The 25800-nt window shown below is 46.7% G+C and overlaps 2 protein-coding genes across 6 annotated transcripts; one reads left to right on the top strand and one right to left on the bottom strand.

Moving 5' to 3' along the window:
* Positions 1–612: 612 nt before the first annotated feature.
* Positions 613–25552, bottom strand: LOC146009909 (uncharacterized). Of its 5 annotated transcripts, none has more exons than XM_083150520.1 (4): positions 25501–25550; positions 16715–16836; positions 14061–14832; positions 613–3663 (listed from the first exon to the last, which is right to left on the bottom strand). In XM_083150520.1, the coding sequence occupies exons 1-4, from the start codon at positions 25544–25546 to the stop codon at positions 2015–2017; spliced, it is 2589 nt and encodes an 862-aa protein (XP_083006646.1). In that variant the 5' UTR covers positions 25547–25550; the 3' UTR covers positions 613–2014. The 5 variants fall into 5 exon arrangements, with proteins under 5 accessions (XP_083006646.1, XP_083006647.1, XP_083006648.1 ...); XM_083150521.1 differs by lacking the exon at positions 25501–25550 and adding an exon at positions 25413–25487; XM_083150522.1 differs by lacking the exon at positions 25501–25550 and adding an exon at positions 23822–24161.
* On the top strand, positions 5742–7902 carry LOC146009918 (uncharacterized). Its single transcript, XM_083150547.1, has one exon. The coding sequence runs from the start codon at positions 5806–5808 to the stop codon at positions 7873–7875; it is 2070 nt and encodes a 689-aa protein (XP_083006673.1). The 5' UTR covers positions 5742–5805; the 3' UTR covers positions 7876–7902.
* Positions 25553–25800: the final 248 nt, after the last annotated feature.

The following is a 25800-nucleotide window of genomic DNA, read 5'->3' as shown; positions in this document are numbered from 1 at the left end:
TATTTGCATAGAGACTCCCCCCTCTGCCCGTAGATATTGCTTAAGAATTGCGGCTAGAACCACTTATGTTTTTAGAATTTCTCCCATAATGCACTGGGTTCACATCTACCTAAATGGGGACTATTAACCTGTGGCGAGTGAAGCGAGCCCGTGAGGGTACATTGTAGGTAAAATAAAATAAAAATATCCTACACTACCGAAATTACAGATAAAATAAAATGCACTGTGAGGGCATCTAACAACTTCCGCCCTCACCTAACGTCACATCCTGGTCAAAAAACAGAAGTGGATCTAACCACAAGCGAGGCGGTATAGGATCCCACCTGCCTTTTACTCAGCCATCAGCTGATCCAGGCAAACATTGTGGTGCTCATGCTCCTGAGTCACAAACTGGGTGCAGATGGCGGTGAAACACAACAGATGAGGACTGCAGACCCCTGAGAATCTATGCTGACAGCCCGGGAGCACCGGGACAGGTAAGTGGTGAGGTCTTGATCTGGGGTCTCTCAGTGGCTTCCTGACACGTGGTAGGTTAGTAACTTTCTATCCTTTATAATAACGGGCATACGACTACACACACACACACACACACACACGAGGATGTAATATGACTTCTAGTACAACGTAACTTTATTGATATGTTACAATTCTACGACAGCTGGAGATCTAACATAATACAAGCAAACAATGTATAATTATACAGAACAGCACTGACAATGTGTATTACACACAAGGCAATGACAACAAGCACTGGGCGTACGCGGTGTGGCTATACAATAACGGGGCTGTACTTGTAATACATAAACCACACGGTGTGAGTAATAAGGGAGTGGGGGAATATGCACCTTGGACTATTGCAAGTCTCACCCTCTCGTACAGACTGTGGTCACACCTCATGGAAGAAGTTGTGTTACGGATGCGGCGTAAAAATGCTTTGTTCAAAAGTAGCAACTGATAATATTTAGATTGGGGGGCAGATTATATTTCTCGTGCACGTGTTTGAGTGGCACAAAACATTTTTGTGATGATCGTGAGGACGTGGAGGATAATGAACATCCCGGAGGCCTTGCAAGTACGTTTATCAAATTGACCGAGGTCTCAGCATGACAGCAGAATCTGTAGACATCAGCAAAGATCCGGTCAGGCAGCGTTCGCACCAGGATCTCAAAATGACCAAAGTGTGTGTATAGATGGTTCCGAGGCTTCTCACTGTTACAGGTACAGACATTTTGGTACAAATTCATGCAGAAATATTTAGATGGTTATCACTCATGATGGAACACGGATCTTCCACTACGTTCCTGAGACAACACACCAGTCCATGCACTGGGCACTCAGAACGACGAAAGCATGGCCAATCAAACCCATGTTAATTGTTTTCTTTGATATGGATGGTGTTATTTTTGGCAGACTGGGTCCCAGAAGGTGCAACAGAGACTCAATATAACTACAACAAGGTTCTATACACATTGTGGTAAAGGATAAGAAACAGATCTCTAAGGATTACCTCTCTAAAGCGCTGGTATCAATTCATCTATTTTGTACTTTCTTAAAGGATAAGAAGAAACAAACAAGGCCAGAGTTAGGAAAAATGGTTTTATCCTCCATCCGGCCCACACACCAGCCCACTGTGAAGCAGGTTTTGGCCGATAAAAAGGTTGCAGTGCTAGAACACCTTCCATACTATCACCGAGTGACTTCTCTCAGGAACAGAAGTCAAATCTATACTCAAGGGAACCCGTTTTACGTCAATTACTGAGGAAAAGAAGAAGGGGAATGGACTTAATATAATTAAACTTAATTAGACCATTGGTTTTGTTACTTAATAGCCAATGTTATTGACAAGGTCTCGCAACATTAATGATCTTATATCAGATAATCTAATACTACTGCAACTCCATGTAGTACCTTTCAGTCAGCTAATTGAAATGGATCTTTCCCCAGTGTGAGTTCTCCGCTAAGAGTTTCTTGATGTGTAAAACATTTCCCACGCTCAGAAAATAAAAAAGGACGCTCAACTGTGACTCTTCTGATGTCTGACAAGCTCTGATTTCACACGAAAAGATTTCCCGCACTCAGAACAGGAGTACGGCCTCTCACCTGTGTGAATTCTTTGATGAGCAACAAGATTTGATTGGCGGTTGAAAAATTTCCCACACTCAGAACATGAGTACGGCTTCTCACCTGTGTGACTTCTCTGATGTTTAACAAGATAGCTTTTAACAATAAAACTTTTTGCACACTGAGAACATGAGAATGGCCTCTCCATGGTGTGGGTTCTCTTATGAGTGACAAGATTTGATGGGTGGTAAAAACATTTCCCACAGTCAGAACATGAAAATGGCCTCTCACCTGTGTGAATTCTCTTGTGTGTAGCAAGCGTTCCCCAACGTGTAAAACATTTCCCACATTCAGAACATGAAAAAGGCTTCTCACCTGTGTGACTTATCTGATGTCTAACAAGCCCTGATTTCACACTAAAACATTTCCCACACTCAGAACACGAGTACGGCTTCTCACCTGTGTGAATTCGCTTATGAGTGATAAAATTTGATTGGTGGTTAAAACATTTCCCACACTCAGAACATGAAAATGTTTTCCCTCCTCTGTGAGTTCTCTGATGACTAACCAAGTCTCCTTTTAATATAAAACATTTCTCACACTGGGAACATGGGAACGGTTTCTTACCTGTGTGCACTCTCTGGTGTCTGACTACTTTTGATATTTGTGTAAAACATTTTCCACATTCAGGACATGAAAAAGGCTTCTCACCCGTGTGACTTCTCTGATGTCTGACAAGGTCTCCTTTGAAAGTAAAACATTTTGCACACTGAGAACATGAGAATGGCTTCTCCCCAGTGTGAGTTCTCTGGTGACTAACAAGCCCTGATTTCGCACTAAAGCATTTCCCACACTCAGAACAGGAGTACGGCTTCTCGCCCGTGTGAATTCTCTGATGAATGACAAGTTCACTTTTAACATTAAAACATTTCCCACACTCAGAACATGAAAAAGGCTTCTCACCCGTGTGACTTCTCTGATGTCTAACAAGTTCATTTTTAACCTTAAAACATTTTCCACAGTCAGAACAGGAGAATGGCTTCTTCCCGGTGTGAGTTCTCTGATGATAAACAAGATCTGATGGGCGGTTAAAACATTTCCCACAATCAGAACATGATAATTGCCTCTCACCTGTGTGAATTCTCATATGTGTAGCAAGAGTTCCCCGACATATAAAACATTTCCCACACTCAGAACATGAAATAGGCTTCTCACTTCTGTGAATTTTCTTATGACTAACAAGATCTCCCTTTAACATAAAACATTTCTCACACTGAGAACATGGGAACGGTTTCTTGCCTGTGTGCACTCTCTGGTGCCTGGCTACTTTTGATAGCTGTGTAAAACATTTCCCACACTCAGGACATGGAAACAGTTTCCCACCAGTAGAAGCTGTATTCCATGTGACAATATCTGATTTATCAGGAGAACTTTCCTCATGAGTAGATGGAATCAGTGATACATCTGCACTACAATGTACAGGATATATAGTTGGGGTAACGGGGATCTCTCGGGAATCTTGTGCTGTGATGTCATCTTGTATCCTACATTCTGGGGGTAACATAGGATTCCTCCCCCCACAATTACTGATGCTGCAGCCACCTGTTGGGAATAAAATAAATGCATTATAACAATAATATGAAGGGGAATAAAATTAATGCAATGGTACAATACACTAAAGGGCACTACATGTCACACGGCGTGTCCACAATCAGATTATGTGCCGTAATGTAATGCCACCAGGTAACATAACAAGCCACTATCCCCACATTATGCAGAAAATCCACCCATAAGTAACGTCTGTATCTCTGTGCTGGTAACACACAGTGACATGATGTGAGGGGGAGAGCAGGAGTATAATAGGGGCTGATGGCTCCTGATGTATGAGATACACCAGAGAGTGTGGGGAGGAGACTGGTCAGATCTCTGGGCTGGTAACACACAGTGACATGATGTGAGGGGGAGAGCAGGAGTATAATAGGGGCTGATGGCTCCTGATGTATGAGATACACCAGAGAGTGTGGGGAGGAGACTGGTCAGATCTCTGGGCTGGTAACACACAGTGACATGATGTGAGGGGGAGAGAAGGAGTATAATAGGGGCTGATGGCTCCTGATGTATGAGATACACCAGAGAGTGCAGGGAGGAGACTGGTCAGATCTCTGGGCTGGTAACACACAGTGACATGATGTGAGGGGGAGAGCAGGAGTATAATAGGGACTGATGGCTCCTGATGTATGAGATACACCAGAGAGTGTGGGGAGGAGACTGGTCAGATCTCTGGGCTGGTAACACACAGTGACATGATGTGAGGGGGAGAGCAGGAGTATAATAGGGGCTGATGGCTCCTGATGTATGAGATACACCAGAGAGTGTGGGGAGGAGACTGGTCAGATCTCTGGGCTGGTAACACACAGTGACATGATGTGAGGGGGAGAGCAGGAGTATAATAGGGGCTGATGGCTCCTGATGTATGAGATACACCAGAGAGTGTGGGGAGGAGACTGTTCAGATCTCTGGGCTGGTAACACACAGTGACATGATGTGAGGGGGAGAGCAGGAGTATGTAACGATCAGATCAGGTGATCGATCAAATTAACGTATGCCTCCTGTTATGATTATCTGTCCGGTCAATGTATGTCTGATATTGGTGTAATAGTTATGTCTCCTGTGAGTATTGGAATCAGGACATGTCTTGTATGTAAACTGTAGGTGACCCTGGTTTGAGTTTGAGGCCTGTATTCCCTCAGTGTGACATCTGTGGACTCCTCCGGAGTTAGGATGTAAGATAAGATCTGAGCCCCTCATAAACCATGGTCCAGGAGAAGAGGTTAGAGTTTGTCCCCTTCCTTCACATCTCTTATCAGTGGGTCTGCTATGCAAGGAAGGAGGATCAATTACTTTGAAAACAGCAGACTGTAGAAAATACATTGCCAGGGACCTTCCACACTCCTTCAGCATGGAAAGAGTGGAATCCCAAGGGTGGGAGGGATGAGGGAGTCTGCAAGGTATAACTAAGACTCTTCTCCCTATAGTCAGTGTCACTACCTGGGGGTCTAGCAATCAGGCTGTAGGCGACGAGAGATTTCTTGTGGAGGACCCCCCCACGTCAGGATCTGTATTTAAGTGTAAGATAGGTTCTGTCATTTTTTTCTTTTTATTTTATCTCTGAAATTTGCATTTAATCGTTGTGTGTACTTTTAAAATCATTGTAATGTCTTGTAACCATTTTGTTTAAAGCTCTGTAGTATTTCTAGGAATAAATAATACATATTCCCAGTTCTGGTTCTGTGTTCTTAAGACTCATTAGCCTCAGGAGAGAAAGGCTGGAAAACGTTACCATTGTTATCTTGTATTGTGTGGTCAGGGGCGAGCCAAGCCGCCCCTTGCGCAGTTTCAGGCGCTAAAATCAGGTTTTGGCTGGTGGCAGTGTACCTCAAGGAAAGGACCCGAGTGTCCTGAGTGAACCCCAGTCACGGCCGGCGCTGCTCAGATTGACGTATCGGAGCAGGCGACCGGTGGGTCCGTGACATTTGGTGGCAGCGGTGGGATGGAGAATTCATTTTTCTCTTTAAGAACTTAAGTGAGTGTGGGTAGAATTTTGTGAGAAATACCCACATCACCAGAATCAGAACTCAGAGCTTTACTATAGTTTTAAAAGTCACACAGTGGACGCAATTTCTGTTCCCCTCCCTTCTCTTGTTTTCTTTACTATCATTTTATTTGACAAGTGTGAGACTCAGGATGTCTGATTACCGGATGATGAGACGTGATGATCTGGCGACTATATGTGTACGGAGGGACATCCCTTGGTCTGGCCTGAGTAAAGAACTGATGATAAAGGCACTCATGGAAGCCGATCGGGTTCTAGCTGCTGGAGGAAGCCAGTCCAGGGACACTCCTACTCCAAGGGCTCAGTTGGCACAAGACAACACAAGTGATGCCCTGCCAGGGTCAGATGCATCTGCTGGCAACAGTGAGTCTACACTGCAGAGTTACCTTCAAACTGCTGTCAGGCAAATGAAGGACCTGGACCCCACAATGGCCGTGCAGCTAATGCAGCATTACCAGGCAACTGCTGACAGAGAGGCTGCAGAGCGACAGGCTGCGGCCGACAGAGAGGCTGAGCAGCGCAGAGCCGAGCTAGAGGCTGAGCAGCGCAGAGCCGAGCTAGAGGCTGAGCAGCGCAGAGCCGAGCGAGAGGCTGCAGAGCGTCAGGCGGAGCGTGAGTACCAGTTGGAACTGGTGAGGCTCAGCGGCCAGAGCGCTGTTGGTAACCCGGGTAGGAAAAAGCCCCGGCATGACCAATTTCCCGTGCTGGAGAAAGATGGTGACCTGGATACTTTCTTCAGGAGTTTCGAAAAGACTTGCCGGCAGTTTGCACTGGACCCCAGTGAATGGGCAAGTTATTTAACCCCTGGGCTGAGGGGAAAGGCTTTGGATGCATTTGCTGACCTTCCCCAGGAGCTGGATGGAGATTATACTGCCATAAAGAAAGCCTTGCTACAGCGTTTCAACATCACCCCTGAGGCATACCGACAGAAGTTCAGAGACTTAAAGCGCAGCCCCTCTGATACCTATGGGGGCCTGTTAGCACAACTGTCAACCCTATTGCATCAGTGGGTTGAGGGCTTGCAAGTAAAGGACTATGATAAATTGAAGGACCTATTTCTGCAAGAGCAGTTCATCGCACTCTGCCCAGCTGAGGTTAAAGAGTGGGTCCTGGACCGGAATCCCGAATCAGCAGAAAAGGCTGCCACCCTGGCAGACCAATACACCAGCACCAGGGCTTCTGTGGCAAAGAAGACCTGGGGGACGCCCGGGCAAGTCAGCTGGAGAGAGCGGAGACCCGGAGACTCGCCCCAGCAGCCCTCTTCAACTAAACCAGCAGCCGCTGCATTTGTTGGGGGGGTGGGGGGACAACCTGTTTTGGCAACCAGCCGCAGGTGTTTTATTTGCGATGAAGTGGGGCACTTCCGTTCCCGTTGCCCCAAGAGGAACTCTCCTGTGGGGGGCCCAGCCGTGAAACCTATGCCTGCCGTCCTGTGTGTAGGAGGACCCCAGGAGAGACCCCGGGACAATCTACAACCAGTCCAGGTAGGACAAAGGGTGGCGCTTGGGCTATTGGACTCAGGTGCAGATCTGACTCTCATAGATTCAGCATTGGTGGGCCCAGAGAACATCATCCCAGGAAAGACTATTGCTGTACGGGGGGTGAGTGGGGTCCACCCTGATGTTCCTATGGCCAGGGTATACCTTGATTGGGGGGTTGGAAGAGGCATCCGTGATGTTGGGGTGCTGGACAATCTACCTGCCGGTGTGCTTTTGGGGACTGATCTTGGAAAGATGCACACTGCCTATGTCAATGAAAGTGATGTTGGTACTGACTCTGTGTTACTAGCTAACCCTTCTGTCCCTCAGGCGACCCCTGCTGAGCTTTACAATCGTAATGTAAATGTATGTGAGGTTGCAGATTTGTGTTTAGCAGAACCTAACCCTTTGCAAATGTACAGGGGGGAAGTGGGTCACAATGCCTGTACTAAGGTAGAATTATGTGATGTATCGTTACCAGATAATGTTGCGAAAGCACCAGTATCAGGGGTTGTACAGAATACTGAGCCAATCTCTGTGTTAGCAGTTCAGACAAGGAGAGCTGCAGCCCAGAACAGCTGTGATTTAACCCCTGCCTGTGTGGAAGGGGACTCCCTGGAAGTGGATACCCCTCCACCCCCCTCCCCTCCTGTAGAAGTCTCCAGTTCAGATGCTGTCCTAGAGGAGGGGGGGGGGCTTGCCTGCCTTGTTTCCCCACACTGATCAGCTGCTCAGAAGTGAGGCATTCAAAGCAGAACAGCAGACCGATCCCAGCTTGGCCGCTCTCAGAGAGCAAGCCAAGGAGGTCCCAACGGGGAATTGCTCAGTCAGAGTTTATGTAGAAAATGGGCTGTTATATCGTGAGCCACCTTCCTCAGAGGACCCTGAAGATGAAGGTCCTAACAGGCAGCTGGTGGTTCCACAGGCTTATAGGGAAGGGTTAATGAAAATAGCTCATGAATTCCCTTAGGCGGACATATGAATCTGAAAAGAACTCAAGCTCGTTTGAGGCCCAATTTTTTCTGGCCTAACATGGGGAACGATGTACCTAATTACTGTCGCTCCTGCCATGCCTGCCAGTTAGCTGGGAAGCCCGGTGACCAAGGCCGAGCACCTCTCATTTCATTACCACTTATCGCAGAACCCTTTGAGCGGGTTGGTGTAGATCTTGTGGGGCCCCTCGCTATCCCCAGCAGCTCAGGGAAACAATACATTCTCACTGTGGTGGACTACGCCACGAGGTACCCTGAAGCTGTAGCACTCTCCTCCATCCGCGCAGACAAAGTGGCGGATGCGCTCATATCCATTTTCTCCAGGGTGGGGTTCCCAAAGGAGATGCTAACTGACCAGGGTACTCAGTTCATGTCCAAGCTCATGCAGAGTCTCTGTAAGAGGATGCAGGTGGATCACCTAATCACCTCTGCCTATCACCCCCAAACGAACGGCCTCTGCGAACGCTTCAATGGTACCCTAAAACAGATGTTGAGGGTCTTTGTGGAGTCCCAGGGAAGGGACTGGGAAAGGTTCTTGCCGCACCTCCTGTTTGCATACCGGGAGGTGCCTCAAGAATCAACGGGCTTCTCCCCCTTTGAACTCCTGTATGGGCGCCGTGCACGTGGACCCCTGGATTTGATTAGACAGGAGTGGGAGGGGAAGTTGGTCACCCCGGAAACATCCGTGGTGCACTATGTGGTGCAATTCAGGGAGAAAATGCAGTTCCTAATGGAAATGGCACAGAGCAACCTGAAGGCTGCACAGACCAAGCAAAAACAATGGTACGACCGACAGGCTAGAGAGCGTATCTTTGAGGTGGGGCAAAAGGTATTGGCTCTGGTTCCCATGAGACAGAACAAGCTGCAGGCTGCCTGGGAGGGTCCCTACACTGTAATACAACGTATCAAAGATGTTAATTACATTGTGGAAAAAGGGGAGGGACGTAAGAGGCAGAAGATGTATCATGTCAACATGCTCAAACCTTATCACGAAAGGGGGGCTTGTGTGTTTGCTGTGTGTAGTTTGCCTGAGAATGAGCAAGGAATTGACCCCCTGATGGATTTAGCAGCTGCTGTTAAGGAGGGGCGATCCCTGTCTGATGCCCACTTCAGTGATAAACTGACAGAGGCACAGCGAGCACAGCTCACTGACACACTGCAGCCCTACAAGTCCCATTTCACAGGGAAGCCTGGAAAAACACACTTGGTAACTCATCATGTAAACACAGGTAGTCAGACCCCCCTCCGGCAGCCAGCATACCGGGCTTCTCCTGAGGTGCTGGAAGCCATGAAGAGGGAAATTGATGAAATGCTGCAGCTGGGGGTGATTCAACGGTCTCACAGTGCTTGGGCTGCCCCAGTTGTACTGGTCCCAAAGAAGTGTGGGGGCACCCGCTTCTGTGTAGACTATAGAAGGTTAAATGATGCCACTGTGTTCGATGCCTATCCCATGCCCAGGATAGATGAACTGTTAGATCAGCTGGCCCAGGCACGTTACATCACTGTCATGGATCTGAGTAGAGGATACTGGCAGATCCCACTGTCACCGGAGGCCCGTGAGCGGTCTGCATTTATCACGCCATTCGGCCTGTTTGAGTTTCTGGTCATGCCCTTTGGAATGAAAAATGCACCTGCGTCCTTTCAGCGCCTGGTTAATGACCTGCTGGAAGGCCAGGAGACACATGCCGTCGCCTACCTGGATGACATTGCGGTGTTCAGTCAGACCTGGGAAGAGCACCTGATCCATCTGAACAGTGTGGGCCGGGTTGACGATTAAACCAGAGAAATGCCAGCTTGGGCTGGGTGAGGTACACTACCTGGGGCACTGTGTTGGAGGTGGTACCCTTCGCCCAGAGTTAAGCAAAGTAGAGGCTATAACGGAGTGGCCCACTCCCACAACCAAAAAACAGGTCATGTCCTTCCTAGGTACTGCTGGGTATTACCGAAAATTTGTACCCCACTACAGCACTCTAGCAAAACCACTGACAGACTTAACCAAAAAGAAGTTGCCCCAGGTGGTCAATTGGACAAAGGAATGTGAGGGGGCATTTTTGGCGCTGAAGTCCGCATTAGCTAAGTCACCTGTGCTGCAGGCCCCAGATTTCCAAAAGAAGTTTGTAGTGCAGACTGATGCTTCCAATTATGGGCTAGGTGCTGTGCTCAGCCAAGTCAATGAGAAAGGAGAGGAGCATCCCATCCTGTTCTTAAGTAAGAAATTGCTTCCCAGAGAAGTAGCCTATGCCACCGTGGAGAAGGAGTGTTTGGCGATTGTGTGGGCTCTCCAAAAACTCCAGCCATATCTGTACGGACGTGACTTTTTAATAATTACAGATCACAACCCACTAGTATTTCTGAATAGAGTTGCCGGAGATAATGGTAAACTGCTAAGATGGAGTCTCATACTGCAGCAGTACACTTTTACCATCCAGCACAAAAAGGGTGCCCACCACAGTAATGCGGATGGACTCTCACGGCGAGGAAGTGAATAGCGCACTGAGGAGATGGTGATGTGGGTCACCACCTCTGTGCGCCATTTTAAAAGGGGGAGGTGTAACGATCAGATCAGGTGATCGATCAAATTAACGTATGCCTCCTGTTATGATTATCTGTCCGGTCAATGTATGTCTGATATTGGTGTAATAGTTATGTCTCCTGTGAGTATTGGAATCAGGACATGTCTTGTATGTAAACTGTAGGTGACCCTGGTTTGAGTTTGAGGCCTGTATTCCCTCAGTGTGACATCTGTGGACTCCTCCGGAGTTAGGATGTAAGATAAGATCTGAGCCCCTCATAAACCATGGTCCAGGAGAAGAGGTTAGAGTTTGTCCCCTTCCTTCACATCTCTTATCAGTGGGTCTGCTATGCAAGGAAGGAGGATCAATCACTTTGAAAACAGCAGACTGTAGAAAATACATTGCCAGGGACCTTCCACACTCCTTCAGCATGGAAAGAGTGGAATCCCAAGGGTGGGAGGGATGAGGGAGTCTGCAAGGTATAACTAAGACTCTTCACCCTATAGTCAGTGTCACTACCTGGGGGTCTAGCAATCAGGCTGTAGGCGACGAGAGATTTCTTGTGGAGGACCCCCCCACGTCAGGATCTGTATTTAAGTGTAAGATAGGTTCTGTCATTTTTTTCTTTTTATTTTATCTCTGAAATTTGCATTTAATCGTTGTGTGTACTTTTAAAATCATTGTAATGTCTTGTAACCATTTTGTTTAAAGCTCTGTAGTATTTCTAGGAATAAATAATACATATTCCCAGTTCTGGTTCTGTGTTCTTAAGACTCATTAGCCTCAGGAGAGAAAGGCTGGAAAACGTTACCATTGTTATCTTGTATTGTGTGGTCAGGGGCGAGCCAAGCCGCCCCTTGCGCAGTTTCAGGCGCTAAAATCAGGTTTTGGCTGGTGGCAGTGTACTCAGATTGACGTATCGGAGCAGGCGACCGGTGGGTCCGTGACAGAGTATAATAGGGGCTGATGGCTCCTGGTGTATGAGATACACCAGAGAGTGCAGGGAGGAGACTGGTCAGATCTCTGGGCTGGTAACACACAGTGACATGATGTGAGGGGGAGAGCAGGAGTATAATAGGGGCTGATGGCTCCTGATGTATGAGATACACCAGAGAGTGTGGGGAGGAGACTGGTCAGATCTCTGGGCTGGTAACACACAGTGACATGATGTGAGGGGGAGAGCAGGAGTATAATAGGGGCTGATGGCTCCTGATGTATGAGATACACCAGAGAGTGCAGGGAGGAGACTGGTCAGATCTCTGGGCTGGTAACATACAGAGACATGATGTGAGGGGGAGAGCAGGAGTATAATAGGGGCTGATGGCTCCTGATGTATGAGATACACCAGAGAGTGCAGGGAGGAGACTGGTCAGATCTCTGGCTGGTAACACACAGTGACACCATGTGAGGGGGAGAGCAGGAGTATAATAGGGGCAGATGGCTCCTGATGTATGAGATACACCAGAGAGTGCGACGAGGAGACTGGTCAGAACTCTGGGCTGGTAACACACAGTGACATGATGTGAGAGGGAGAGCAGGAGTATAATAGGGGCTGATGGCTCCTGATGTATGAGATACACCAGAGAGTGCGGGGAGGAGACTGGTCAGATCTCTGGGCTGGTAACATACAGAGACATGATGTGAGGGGGAGAGCAGGAGTATAATAGGGGCTGATGGCTCCTGATGTATGAGATACACCAGAGAGTGCGGGGAGGAGACTGGTCAGATCTCTGGGCTGGTAACACACAGAGACATGATGTGAGGGGGAGAGCAGGAGTATAATAGGGGCTGATGGCTCCTGATGTATGAGATACACCAGAGAGTGCGGGGAGGAGACTGGTCAGATCTCATGGCTGGTAACACACAGTGACATGATGTGAGGGAGATAGCAGGAGTATAATAGGGGCTGATGGCTGCTGATGTATGACATACACCAGAGAGTTCGGGGAGGAGACTGGTCAGATCTCATGGCTGGTAACACACAGTGACATGATGTGAGGGAGATAGCAGGAGTATAATAGAGGCTGATGGCTCCTGATGTATGATATACACCAGAGAATGCGGGGAGGAGACTGGTCAGATCTATGGGCTGGTAACACACAGTGACATGATGTGAGGGGGAGAGCAGGAGTATAATAGGGGCTGATGGCTCCTGATGTATGAGATACACCAGAGAGTGCAGAGAGGAGACTGGTCAGATCTCTGGGCTGGTAACACACAGTGACATGATGTGAGGGGGAGAGCAGGAGTATAATAGGGGCTGATGGCTGCTGATGTATGAGATACACCAGAGAGTGCGGGGAGGAGACTAGTCAGATCTCTGGGCTGGTAACACACAGTGACATGATGTGAGGGGGAGAGCAGGAGTATAATAGGGGCTGATGGCTCCTGATGTATGAGATACACCAGAGAGTGTGGGAGGAGACTGGTCAGATCTCTGGACTGGTAACACATAGTGACATGATGTGAGGGGGGAGCAGGAGTATAATAGGGGCTGATGGTTCCTGATGTATGAGATACACCAGAGAGTGCGGGGAGGAGACTGGTCAGATCTCTGGGCTGGTAACACACAGTGACATGATGTGAGGAGGAGAGCAGGAGTATAATAGGGGCTGATGGCTCCTGATGTATGAGATACACCAGAGAGTGCGGGGAGGAGCCTGGTCAGATCTCTGACCTGGTAACACACAGTGACATGATGTGAGGGGTAGAGCATTAGTATAATAGGGGCTGATGGCTGCTGATGTATGAGATACACCAGAGAGTGCGGGGAGGAGACTGGTCAGATCTCTGGCTGGTAACACACAGTGACATGATGTGAGGGGGAGAGCAGGAGTAGAATAGGGGCTGATGGCTCCTGATGTATGAGATACACCAGAGAGTGTGGGGAGGAGACTGGTCAGATCTCTGGCTGGTAACACACAGTGACATGATATGAGGGGGAGCAGGAGTATAATATGGGCTGATGGCTCCTGATGTATGAGATACACCAGAGAGTGCAGGGAGGAGACTGGTCAGATCTCTGGCTGGTAACACACAGTGACATGATGTGAGGGGGGAGCAGGAGTATAATAGGGGCTGATGGTTCCTGATGTATGAGATACACCAGAGAGTGCAGGGAGGAGACTGGTCAGATCTCTGGGCTGGTAACACACAGTAACATGATGTGAGGGGGAGAGCAGGAGTATAATAGGGGCTGATGGTTCCTGATGTATGAGATACACCTGAGAGTGCGGGGAGGAGACTGGTCAGATCTCTGGGCTGGTAACACACAGTGACATTATGTGAGGGGGAGAGCAGGAGTATAATAGGGGCTGATGGCTCCTGGTGTATGAGATAAGAGATTGCTGTAGTGACAGAACAAGGAGAATATGGGACTCTGTACTTAGTGATTATTACTCACCTGTGCTGATATCTGTAGGGATTTCCTCCGCCTTACACTGCTGATCACCCATGACATATGTCTCTTCTCCTCCCTCTGTACCTTCTGCCTTCATATCAGTCACATACGTCTCTTCTTCTCCCTCTGTACCTTCTGCCTTCAGATCAGTCACATATGTCTCTTCTTCTCCCTCTGTATCTTCTACCTTCATATCAGTCACGTACGTCTCTTCTCCTCCCTCTGTATCTTCTGCCTTCATATTAGTCACATACGTCTCTTCTTCTCTCTCTGTACCTTCTGCCTTCATATCAGTCACATACGTCTCTTCTTCTCCCTCTGTATCTTCTGCCTTCATATTAGTCACATACATCTCTTCTTCTCCCTCTGCCTTCATATCAGTCACATACGTCTCTTCTCCCTCTGTACCTTCTGCCTTCATATTAGTCACATACATCTCTTCTCCTCCCTCTGTATCTTCTGCCTTCATATCAGTCACATACGTCTCTTCTTCTCCCTCTGTATCTTCTGGCTTCATATCCGTCACATACGTCTCTTCTTCTCCCTCTGTACCTTCTGCCTTCATATCAGTCACATACGTCTCTTCTTCTCCCTGTGTATCTTCTGCCTTCATATCAGTCACATACGTCTCTTCTTCTCCCTCTGTATCTTCTGCCTTCATATCAGTCACATACGTCTCTTCTTCTCCCTCTGTATCTTCTGCCTTCATATCAGTCACATACGTCTCTTCTTCTCCCTCTGTATCTTCTGCCTTCATATCAGTCAGTCCTTCACCCTACATTATAGGAATACAGGGCGAACATATAGGGTGAGATTTAATAGGATGAGAGATTCAGAAAGTGAGAGATTTGGTGAGAAATCTCCAGGTTTTTTAAAGCGGCAATCATTCACACTGCAAAACCAGTTTGATTTTGCAGTGTAAATGATTGCCGCTTTAAAAAAACCTGGAGATTTCTCACCAAATCTCTCACTTTCTGAATCTCTCATCCTATTAAATCTCACCCATACAGTACGTGGTATTACGAGTAGTATATATTACACAGCTCAGTGACAACACAAGCTTTTCAGGGGCAAACACAGGATTTGTAAGGGGGGCTTCCGATATATCCATCTATAGATGTAGCCCCCCTCTCATTCAGTCCCTGCGCCCGCCAGAACCCCCCCTATGGCGAGCGCCGGCGGATAGGGACTCCATTAAAACTGGGACGCGCTTGCCTTTCCGTGCACGCACGTCCCAGTCTATCAACGGCGGCACAGTGCGTCCCTGCCCGGCTCCGCTTCAGGGAGATGGGCAGGGTTAGGGGGGTTCGGGTGGCGAGGGGGACCTGAGGGGAGCTCCGTTGCCACGGGGCGCCTCATTCGTGCGCGCGCACCACCTGGCTGGAGCTGGCGGCTGGCGATTATTTTGCCAGCCCCTGCCAGGAAGACAGGGGCTCCATCTGTAATTATATATATTATATATATATATATTTTTTCTTTTTAAATTACTTGAGTTTGTATTAACCAAAAATTATTTTCTACACAACGGTAATTTTTATTTGCAGCTTACAGGTTGTGCGATGGGGTCCAATGTGGCCCCGTCGCTAGCCAATGTGTTTATGTTTGCTCAAGAAACCAAATTTTTTTTTCTGACAACATCATTTCTCAAAAAATTCTTTTTTATTCCCGCTATATTGATGACCTCCTTATGGTCTGGCGAGGTAACGAAGAGGAATTGACAACACTAGTGTCCAATATCAATTCATTGGATAATCCCATTAAATTGACCATGCAATGTGACCCCTCAGTGATCAACTACTTGGATGTCTCCATCCACCTTGTGGATTGTAGCTTCCAAACTACTGTCTATTCGAAGCCCACCGACCGCAATACCCCTCTCCACCATGGAAGTCACCATGCTCCCAGTCTGAAGAAGGGGTTACCACGGTCTCAAATGTTGCGCATTGCACGTATCACAAGTGACCATGATGCATTAGACCAGGCCTTAGAAGGAGTAGTTTACAAATTCCTTGAATGTGGATATGACTACAGACTTCTCCAAAAACAAAAACAAGAAGTATTGACAATACCTAGATCTAGATTTCTTCATAGCAACCCTAAAACAGATCTCAACAACAAAATCCCTTTTGTCACCACGTTCTCGTCAACGAGTGCAGCGCTACCACGAGTACTCAATGCCACCTGGCCCTTAGTCACCAGTGATCACGACCTCCCCTGTTTTGCTCAAACCAAACTGATGCCCAGTTTTAAACGAGGCCCAAACATACGTGACATCTTGGTTAAAACCAATTTATCCCCTGTGGCCCCTTTGGGTGTGCAAATGAAAGCACCTGGGTGCTACAGGTGTCCTGCTTGCACAGCGTGCAGCTATATGGACACAGGTATGTGGTTTACCCATCCCCGCACAGGGCATCAGTACAAAATTAAACAAATCATTACATGCACCACACCATTTGTGGTGTATGTCATGAAATGTCCTTGTGGGCTTCTGTACATTGGACAAACGAGCAGACCCTTTCGCGAGCGAGCCACGGCTCATCGCTCAGCTATCAAAAACTGTCTGGCTGGCAAAGATATTGACCAACCAGTGGCCCGTCACTTTAAAATTCACCATCATACGTTGGCCAACCTTAGACATCAAATAATTGAACACGTACCTGCACACCCACGGGGTGGCGACCGATTGAAAAAGTTGCTTCAAAGAGAGACCCACTGGATCCACGTGTTGGACACAGTGGCTCCCCGAGGCTTGAATGAGACGACTTCTCTAAACGTGTTTCTGTAACAAGCAATAATGTCACTACAAGAAGAAAGTATAGCTTTGCCATGCTGCCCCATTTAATCTACAATTATCATGATATACATTATCTTTAGTTCATCATAAATAGATCCGCACCAAGTACTAGAGCTCTTTTGGTAACCATAGAGGGATGTATTATAAACCATGATGAACATCAGCATTGCTGCTGTATAACCATTATCTGTCAACAGTGAAAATAATATCTTTTATTATAGACTAGGTGATTCATCGCGCCCTACGGCCGCTCTTCACACCGTCGTAAGGGGCTGCGCCCGCTTAATTTGTGAACATTTGTATATGAGAAAGATGGTTAGAATTGTATGAAAGATGGCCTGTATTGCAACTTGAGTTATAGGTGAAATGTGTTAAATAGAGAGCATATGATGTGGAAGGGGGTGTGTATTGTTTTGTTTAATTAAAAAGCGGTTACAGAGTAAGATGTACATTGATAGTGTGGATGGTACAGTGACATTTGTGGGTGTGGGGGGGCTGTGTGTGCATGTTGTTTAGGTGTGTGTGTGCAATAGTATAGTAGGGTGTTTCTGAGTCAGCGGCTCCCCACTGGCGGAGGTCACGACACAGGAAAACAGGAGGCTGGGTAGTGATAGGGGGTGTGTGGGCATAAGGGGGACTAAAGAGGAGGGTGGGAGATACTGTGCAGCTTCTGCCAGTGGGTGAGGGTCCAGCGTGGCAGCACAGGAGTACAGGACGGTGGCCCTTAGTCAGTGTCTCCTCCTACTGGGTGGGAGTTCAGGTGCATGAGAGCAGGAGGCTGGGCTATGAGGCATGATAGGGGCATGTGGGCAAAACAGCGTTAGCGACTCCCCAGTGGTGGAAGTTACGGTTCAGGAGAGCAGGAAGCTGGGTAGTGATAGGGGTGTGTGAGTATACGGGGGACTAAAGAGGGGCTTAGGGGTGCCGTGAATTGCGGGAGGGGCACGGGGAGTGCCGTGAATCAAGGGAGGGAGGGGGCGCAGGTGTCGGCGAATCGCGGGAGAGGGTGGGGGTCCGCAAAGCGTGGGAGGGGGCGTGAATTGCGCGAGGGGGGGTTGCGAATCGCGGGAGGGGGGGTGCGCCCCCTGCGCACCCGTGAACCGTGAATTGCGGGAGGGGGGGGGCACGGGGCGCGATGAATCACCTAGTTGGTTATATATTCTTGTAGAAGGATGGTAGGATGTTGCTGTCATTCAGAATGCATTTACATAAACAGTAATAGTAGCAGTAAAAGATCTGACTTAAAACACCTACAGTAAAACAGAACAGGTGTTATATATTATACAAAGAATTGGTTGATGATGTGTAGGTTGACGTGCACATAGTTCATAGTTGTCACTGGAAAAAAATTGCTACAAGAAAAAATCAACACAGAAAGGTCAACACATGTAAATGTTGACATAAGTGTGGCACTTCATCGGTGTCCATGTCGACACATGAGAATGAATATGAAAACATTCAAAAAAAGAAAAATAAATCTTCAAAAACTCATGTCAACCTTTTTCATTGTCGACCATAGCCGCGCCAGTGTTTTGCATGTGCCATTTAATCATGGGGTTGCCGTGAATCACGCGCGGGGGTGAGGGGGGAGGGAGGAGGTGAGGGGTGTCCGCGAATCACGGGAGGAGGGGTCGTGGGTGGATGCCTTGAATTGCGGGAGGGAGGGTCGCGGGGGGGGGGGGATGTGGGTGCCGCGAATCATGGGATGGGGGGGCGCGGGGGGTTGCAGTGAATCGCGGGAGGGTGGGTCGCGGGGGCGGGGGGTTGCCGCAATGACAGGAGGGGGGGTTGGCGCGAATCGTGGGAGGGGGGGTTGCGGGGTGCCGCGAATTGCAGGAGGGGGGGGTGTCACGGGGTGGGGCTGCGAATCGCGGGAGTCACCGTGGGTGCCGCGAATCGCGGGAGCGGGGTCGCGGGGGGTGCCGCGAATCGCCACAAGAAAAAATCAACACAGAAAGGTCAACACATGTAAATGTTGACATAAGTGTGGCACTTCATTGGTGTCCATGTCGACACATGAGAATGAATATGAAAACATTGAAAAAGTGAAAAATAAATCTTGTCAACCTTTTTCATTGTCAGTGTTTTGCATGTGCCATTTAATCATGGGGATGCCGTGAATGGGGGGTGGGGGATTCTGAGGTAGGGAGGTGCATACCCAACATGATCCTCTCCAGGAGGGACACATTGCTCTGTTTCTGGACTTTCTTCTTAATTTATGGATTACCATCACCTGTGCTTAAACACCTTTCTTATCAATTATCCTGTTTAAAATGACAGGTGATGACAATCATAAATTAAGATGGAAGTCCACAAACAGAGCATTCTGTCCCTCCTGGAGAGGGTCATGTTGGGAGGTATGGAGGTGTGGGGCGCTCACCTGGTTTGTCTGGTGAGTAGCTGTGTCTTTGCTGTGTAACATGGAGAGGCAGAGGGTGTCTGGCACTGTCTGTGGGCTCACTGGGCTGGTTCTCTGTCATGTGAGTCAGAGGCTCCACCCAGCGTTATAGCTCCAGACACACTTTGAGTGACAGATGTAGCCAAAGATATATATATATATATATATATATATATATATATATATATATGGAACGATATGCCGGCACACTCCAACTCCAGCTCTCAACAGCCCGGGTGCAGGTCAGCAAATAGAAATATAGGCAGGCAGTCAGACCGCACACATGGGACTTGTCTCTCCGTAATAAAAATCAGGCGACAGCCAGTTTAAATGCAAGCTTTCGGGAAGTTTTATTATCCCGTCCTCAGGCTAAAAAACGTGTTACAACAATGACATTAACAAAATGTACCTTATATCCCGTCTGATTCCCGCGTGCAGCTTGTGGCGTCCTCCCTCCGCCCGCAGTCTCCTTCCGGGTGGGGAGTGTCTCAACCCCGTACTACGAGATTCATGACGTCAGGGGGGTGCCGGTCAGCTGACCGCAGGAGCGTTATTCAGTATCTAACTGTGAAAAACATTTATAAAGAAAAATATAGAATTAAAAACATGAGCGATATACAGTACTTATACTAGGTCCAGTGTGGTACAAGAAGAACAATAAATCATTAAATGCTAAAGTCCATAACATTACTGCAAAGGGATATAATTTGTCTCCCTATATAAATATATTCCAGTTCATTTGGTCATTAAGACCTTTAGGTTTTAATGTGTCCATGGTAAATATCCACTTGGCTTCACATTTCAGAAGCTTCAAGTGTCTATCCCCTCCTCTCCCGTCGTCTGGTACATGGTCTATTATCATGTGGCGAAAGTTGGCTAAATTATGTTTGGCCTCTGCAAAATGTTTTGCAAGTGGCTGATCCACACTTTTTCCTTTGATGGCAGCGCTTATTGCAGAACGATGTAGAGCCATGCGTTCTTTGAAAGTACGCATGGTTTTCCCTATATAATTATAGCCACAGGGGCATTTGGCCAAATAAACAACATAGGAACTTGAGCAAGTCAAGTTATGATTGATAAAGTACCTCTGTCCCGTATAGGGGTGACAAAAGTACTTCCCTACAATCATATGGCTGCAGGTTTTACATCCTATGCATTTATGACACCCATTGGCTTTTCTCGTTCTCATTTGATTTTCTCTAAGCTGCTTGGTAACATCACTGTGAACCACCCAATCTCTGATATTTCTCCCTCTTTGATAGCAGTGCCTCACTTCAGATCTTTTGAGACTATTGAATTCTTGTTGAATAACTGGCCAGTTGTTCCTTGCTACTTTTCTAACAGAGTTAGATGCAGTATTGAATTTCTGTACCCAATTTATATGGGACTCCGAGGATTTTTTCTCTTTAGATCTGAGTGTTTCTTCTCTTGTTATTCCTGCTATTCTGGATCTTGCTGCTTGAAGGGTGGATTCACTGTAGCCTCTTTCTCTAAATTTGTCGGCCATATTATTTAGGGTTGTTTCCAAAACATCTGGATTACTTGTTATTCTTTTGGCTCTAAGAAATTGAGAAAATGGTAGGCTATTTATTGTGGATTTTGGGTGGAAGCTATCCGCTCTCAGTGTCGTATTCTTATCAGTGGGTTTTGAGTAAACACTCGTCTCAATTTTATTTTGTACCACTTTGATTGTGACATCGAGGTAATGGATTTCTTCCACACTCATTGAAAAAGTATACTTGATCGGACAATCGAACTTATTGATTTTTTCCATTAGATTGTTGAATTCATTGTACGATCCTCGCCACAATAGAATCTATGGGATCAAATGTGTCTCCAACATACGCAAATGGGTACATGTCCCATATAGACATCCAATTTTTCCTTAACCGCGAGAACAGAGACAAAATCATCTATTATAGAAGATATATAGATGACGTGATTCTATTGTGGCGAGGATCGTACAATGAATTCAACAATCTAATGGAAAAAATCAATAAGTTCGATTGTTTTGGAAACAACCCTAAATAATATGGCCGACAAATTTAGAGAAAGAGGCTACAGTGAATCCACCCTTCAAGCAGCAAGATCCAGAATAGCAGGAATAACAAGAGAAGAAACACTCAGATCTAAAGAGAAAAAATCCTCGGAGTCCCATATAAATTGGGTACAGAAATTCAATACTGCATCTAACTCTGTTAGAAAAGTAGCAAGGAACAACTGGCCAGTTATTCAACAAGAATTCAATAGTCTCAAAAGATCTGAAGTGAGGCACTGCTATCAAAGAGGGAGAAATATCAGAGATTGGGTGGTTCACAGTGATGTTACCAAGCAGCTTAGAGAAAATCAAATGAGAACGAGAAAAGCCAATGGGTGTCATAAATGCATAGGATGTAAAACCTGCAGCCATATGATTGTAGGGAAGTACTTTTGTCACCCCTATACGGGACAGAGGTACTTTATCAATCATAACTTGACTTGCTCAAGTTCCTATGTTGTTTATTTGGCCAAATGCCCCTGTGGCTATAATTATATAGGGAAAACCATGCGTACTTTCAAAGAACGCATGGCTCTACATCGTTCTGCAATAAGCGCTGCCATCAAAGGAAAAAGTGTGGATCAGCCACTTGCAAAACATTTTGCAGAGGCCAAACATAATTTAGCCAACTTTCGCCACATGATAATAGACCATGTACCAGACGACGGGAGAGGAGGGGATAGACACTTGAAGCTTCTGAAATGTGAAGCCAAGTGGATATTTACCATGGACACATTAAAACCTAAAGGTCTTAATGACCAAATGAACTGGAATATATTTATATAGGGAGACAAATTATATCCCTTTGCAGTAATGTTATGGACTTTAGCATTTAATGATTTATTGTTCTTCTTGTACCACACCGGACCTAGTATAAGTACTGTATATCGCTCATGTTTTTAATTCTATATTTTTCTTTATAAATGTTTTTCACAGTTAGATACTGAATAACGCTCCTGCGGTCAGCTGACCGGCACCCCCCTGACGTCATGAATCTCGTAGTACGGGGTTGAGACACTCCCCACCCGGAAGGAGACTGCGGGCGGAGGGAGGACGCCACAAGCTGCACGCGGGAATCAGACGGGATATAAGGTACATTTTGTTAATGTCATTGTTGTAACACGTTTTTTAGCCTGAGGACGGGATAATAAAACTTCCCGAAAGCTTGCATTTAAACTGGCTGTCGCCTGATTTTTATTACGGAGAGACAAGTCCCATGTGTGCGGTCTGACTGCCTGCCTATATATATATATATATATAATAACGGATGAAGTGGTGGCACTCAAGGGACTTGCTTGACACTCAGTTGTCCTAGTACTTCTTTATACAAGTCCCTTGAGTGCCACCACTTTTCATCCGTTATTGATATTGTGTCCTGACACATCGGAAGGCACCTGGGCATCATCTTCTGTACCTGTAGAGTGCCGACAGATCTAGGAATATATATATAAGGGTTACTTTCTTCTGCTGTTTCCATGTACCAGAGATGTACCAATGAAATGTACAAAGATCTGGAATAACTATTACCACTGTGTGGAAAGAAAATACTTTTTAATAAATATTTAAAGATTGAATGGATCTTTTTTCCTATGTGCTAGATTTATATTGACTAAGGCTTGGTTGATGTAATTGGAGTGATCAACATTAGGGGCGCCAACCCACTATTGCTAGATATATATATATATATATATATATATATATATACATACATATACAGTTGTGCTCAAAATTATTCAACCCCCAATGCTGTAAAGGGGTTTAGGGACTATAGTGTACATTTGGAATTGTATTCAGAATGAAATCCTACAAGGACGTTTTAAAGAACCAAATGCAACTAAAATGACATCAATTGTTTATATAACACAGTAGTAAATGTGTATTTTGTGGTTTCTTCATTGCCACAATTATTCAACCCCTTAAAGACTACCACTCTGAAGAAGAGAGGTTAAGGGCTGTTTCACACAGTACGGTTCCTGCCGCACGGTGAAATCCCGTACGGCCAGGGAGCCGTGCCGCACTCAGCAGTTGTGAATGGACACTATTGTGTCCATTCACACGGGACGGCCACGGCCCGGCCGCACGGCTGCAGCCGGATCCCCCCACTGGAAGGGACGGCTGCCGGGCTGTGGCCATCCCTGCCATTATAAAATTCTGAGTGCGGCGCGGCTCCCTGACCGTACGGGATTTCACCGTGCGGCAGGAACCGTACTGTGTGAAACAGCCCTAATTCTGGTGTTTTCAATCAGGTATTGAAAACACCTGTGGATGTCACCGAGCACCAATCAAGCATAATAAGCACCAATTAGGCAGCTTTAAAATGACTGTGATACTCAGCTCCTTCTAGACATTTACTGGTGTGGTTACAAACATGGTGAAGTCAAGAGAATGGTCCAGGAAGACAAGAGAAGAGGTGATTTGTCTTCACAGGAAGGGCAATGGCTATAAGAAGATTGCAAAGAAGTTAAACATACCAAGAGACACCATAGGAAGCATCATTCGCAAATTCAAGGCAAAGGGCACTATTGAAATGCTACCTGGTCGTGGAAGAAAGAAGATCCTGACTTCGACTGCTGTGCGCTACCTGAAGCGTAGAGTGGATAAAAGTCCTCGTGTGACTGCTGAGGAACTGAAAAAAGATTTGTCAGATGTGGGTATAGAAGTTTCAGCTCAGACAATAAGGCGCACACTGCGTAATGAAGGTCTCCATGCCAGAACCCCCAGGCGCACCCCCTTGCTGTCTCCCAAGAATAAGAAGAGTCGACTGCAGTATGCCAAAAGTCATGTGGGCAAACCACAAAAGTTGTGGGATAGTGTTCTGTGGACTGATGAAACAAAATTAGAACTGTTTGGGCCCATGGATCAACGCTATGTTTGGAGGAGGAAGAACAAGGCATATGACGAAAAGAACACCTTGCCTACTGTGAAGCATGGCGGAGGGTCAATTATGCTTTGGGGCTGTTTTGCTTCTGCAGGTACAGGGAAGCTTCAGCGTGTACAAGGTACCATGAATTCTCTTCAGTACCAGGAGATATTGGATGAAAATGTGATGCAGTCCGTCACACACCTGAGGCTTGGGAGACGTTGGACCTTTCAACAGGACAATGATCCCAAGCATACCTCCAAGTCCACTAGAGCATGGTTGCAGAGGAAAGGCTGGAACATTTTGGAGTGGCCATCGCAGTCACCAGACTTAAATCCGATTGAGAACCTCTGGTGGGACTTAAAGAAAGCAGTTGCAGTGCGCAAGCCTAAGAATTTGACTGAACTGGAGGCTTTTGCCCATGAAGAATGGGCGAAGATACCCGTAGATCGCTGCAAGACACTTGTGTCAAGCTATGCTTCACGTTTAAAAGCTGTTATAACTGTAAAAGGATGTTGTACTAAGTACTAAGATTGAATGTCACTTGGGGGTTGAATAAAAACTAATAATGATGTGAGCACAGAAAAGACATTTGTGGTTATTTCATTATAAACTTAAGTTTATATTTCTCTGACCTACAAGTGCCTCTTTCATGTAAATGTAAGCAAGATGACTGAATGATCAAAATCAATGTCAAACTGGCCAAAACATTAAATTTCAGTGGGGGTTGAATAATTTTGAAGACAACTGTGTATATATATATATATATATATATATATATATATATATATATATATATATATATATATACACTAGATGACTCATCGTGCCCTGCGGGCGCTCTTCACCTAGTGTATTATACAGCATTTAAGGCAATAACAGGAGACACCGGAGTCTGCTCCATATGTATTATACAGCGTATGCGGGAATAACATGACACAGACAGGAGACACCGGAGTCTGCTCCATATGTATTATACAGCGTATGAGGGAATAACATGACACAGACAGGAGACACCAGAGTCTGCTCCATATGCACTATACAGCGTATGCGGGAATAACATGACACAGACAGGAGACACCGGAGTCTGCTCCATATGTATTATACAGCGTATGAGGGGATAACATGACACAGACAGGAGACACCAGAGTCTGCTCCATATGTATTATACAGCGTATGAGTGTATTACATGACACAGACAGGAGACACCAGAGTCTGCTCCTCCGGCACAGCGCTGCGGCTGGGATAGAAGAGACCCGTATTACCTGCTGCCGCTGCTGCTGGGCAGGCAGTGGCCTCTGTACTAGTACCCGGATGAGCCGGATCATGACTGGCGGACGCTGTTCTACTTACTGTTGTCCGTGAAAAGACGTGTGTTTACTACCAGCGCGGAGGCCATTTTCTTGTAGTCCACCACAGAAAGATAGAGATCACGCTGGCTCTACAACTGGTGACGCTGCGGTGGGGGTGTGGCCGCGGCTCTCCCGGCGCCATCTTTGAGCCTGCAGAGAACGTTATACCTGCCAGGTTATGCTCAGTATGCTGAGGGGAGAGCAAGGCGAATGTAACATCTCTCTCCTATAATATATTTTTATTGTGTATCATTGTTTGTATTATTGTTGTGGGGTCTGTAACATGAGGTATGAGGAGGAA

This window comes from Crinia signifera, chromosome 6, assembly GCF_055691185.1.
Source record: "Crinia signifera chromosome 6, ASM5569118v1, whole genome shotgun sequence".
Classification (NCBI taxonomy): domain Eukaryota; kingdom Metazoa; phylum Chordata; class Amphibia; order Anura; family Myobatrachidae; genus Crinia; species Crinia signifera.
This window is presented reverse-complemented; position numbering and strand designations above follow the sequence as displayed.

Excerpts from the sequence above, each read along its gene's own strand:
- LOC146009918 (XM_083150547.1), top strand. The coding sequence starts at position 5,806 with ATGTCTGATTACCGGATGATGAGACGTGATGATCTGGCGACTATATGT.
- LOC146009909 (XM_083150520.1), bottom strand. The coding sequence starts at position 25,546 with ATGGCCTCCGCGCTGGTAGTAAACACACGTCTTTTCACGGACAACA. Across the intron at positions 16,837-25,500 it reads ACGTCTTTTCACGGACAACA|AAACACGTTTAGAGAAGTCG; the intron begins GTAAGTAGAACA and ends TGCTTGTTACAG. Across the intron at positions 14,833-16,714 it reads GCCACCCCGTGGGTGTGCAG|GGTGAAGGACTGACTGATAT; the intron begins GTACGTGTTCAA and ends CCTATAATGTAG.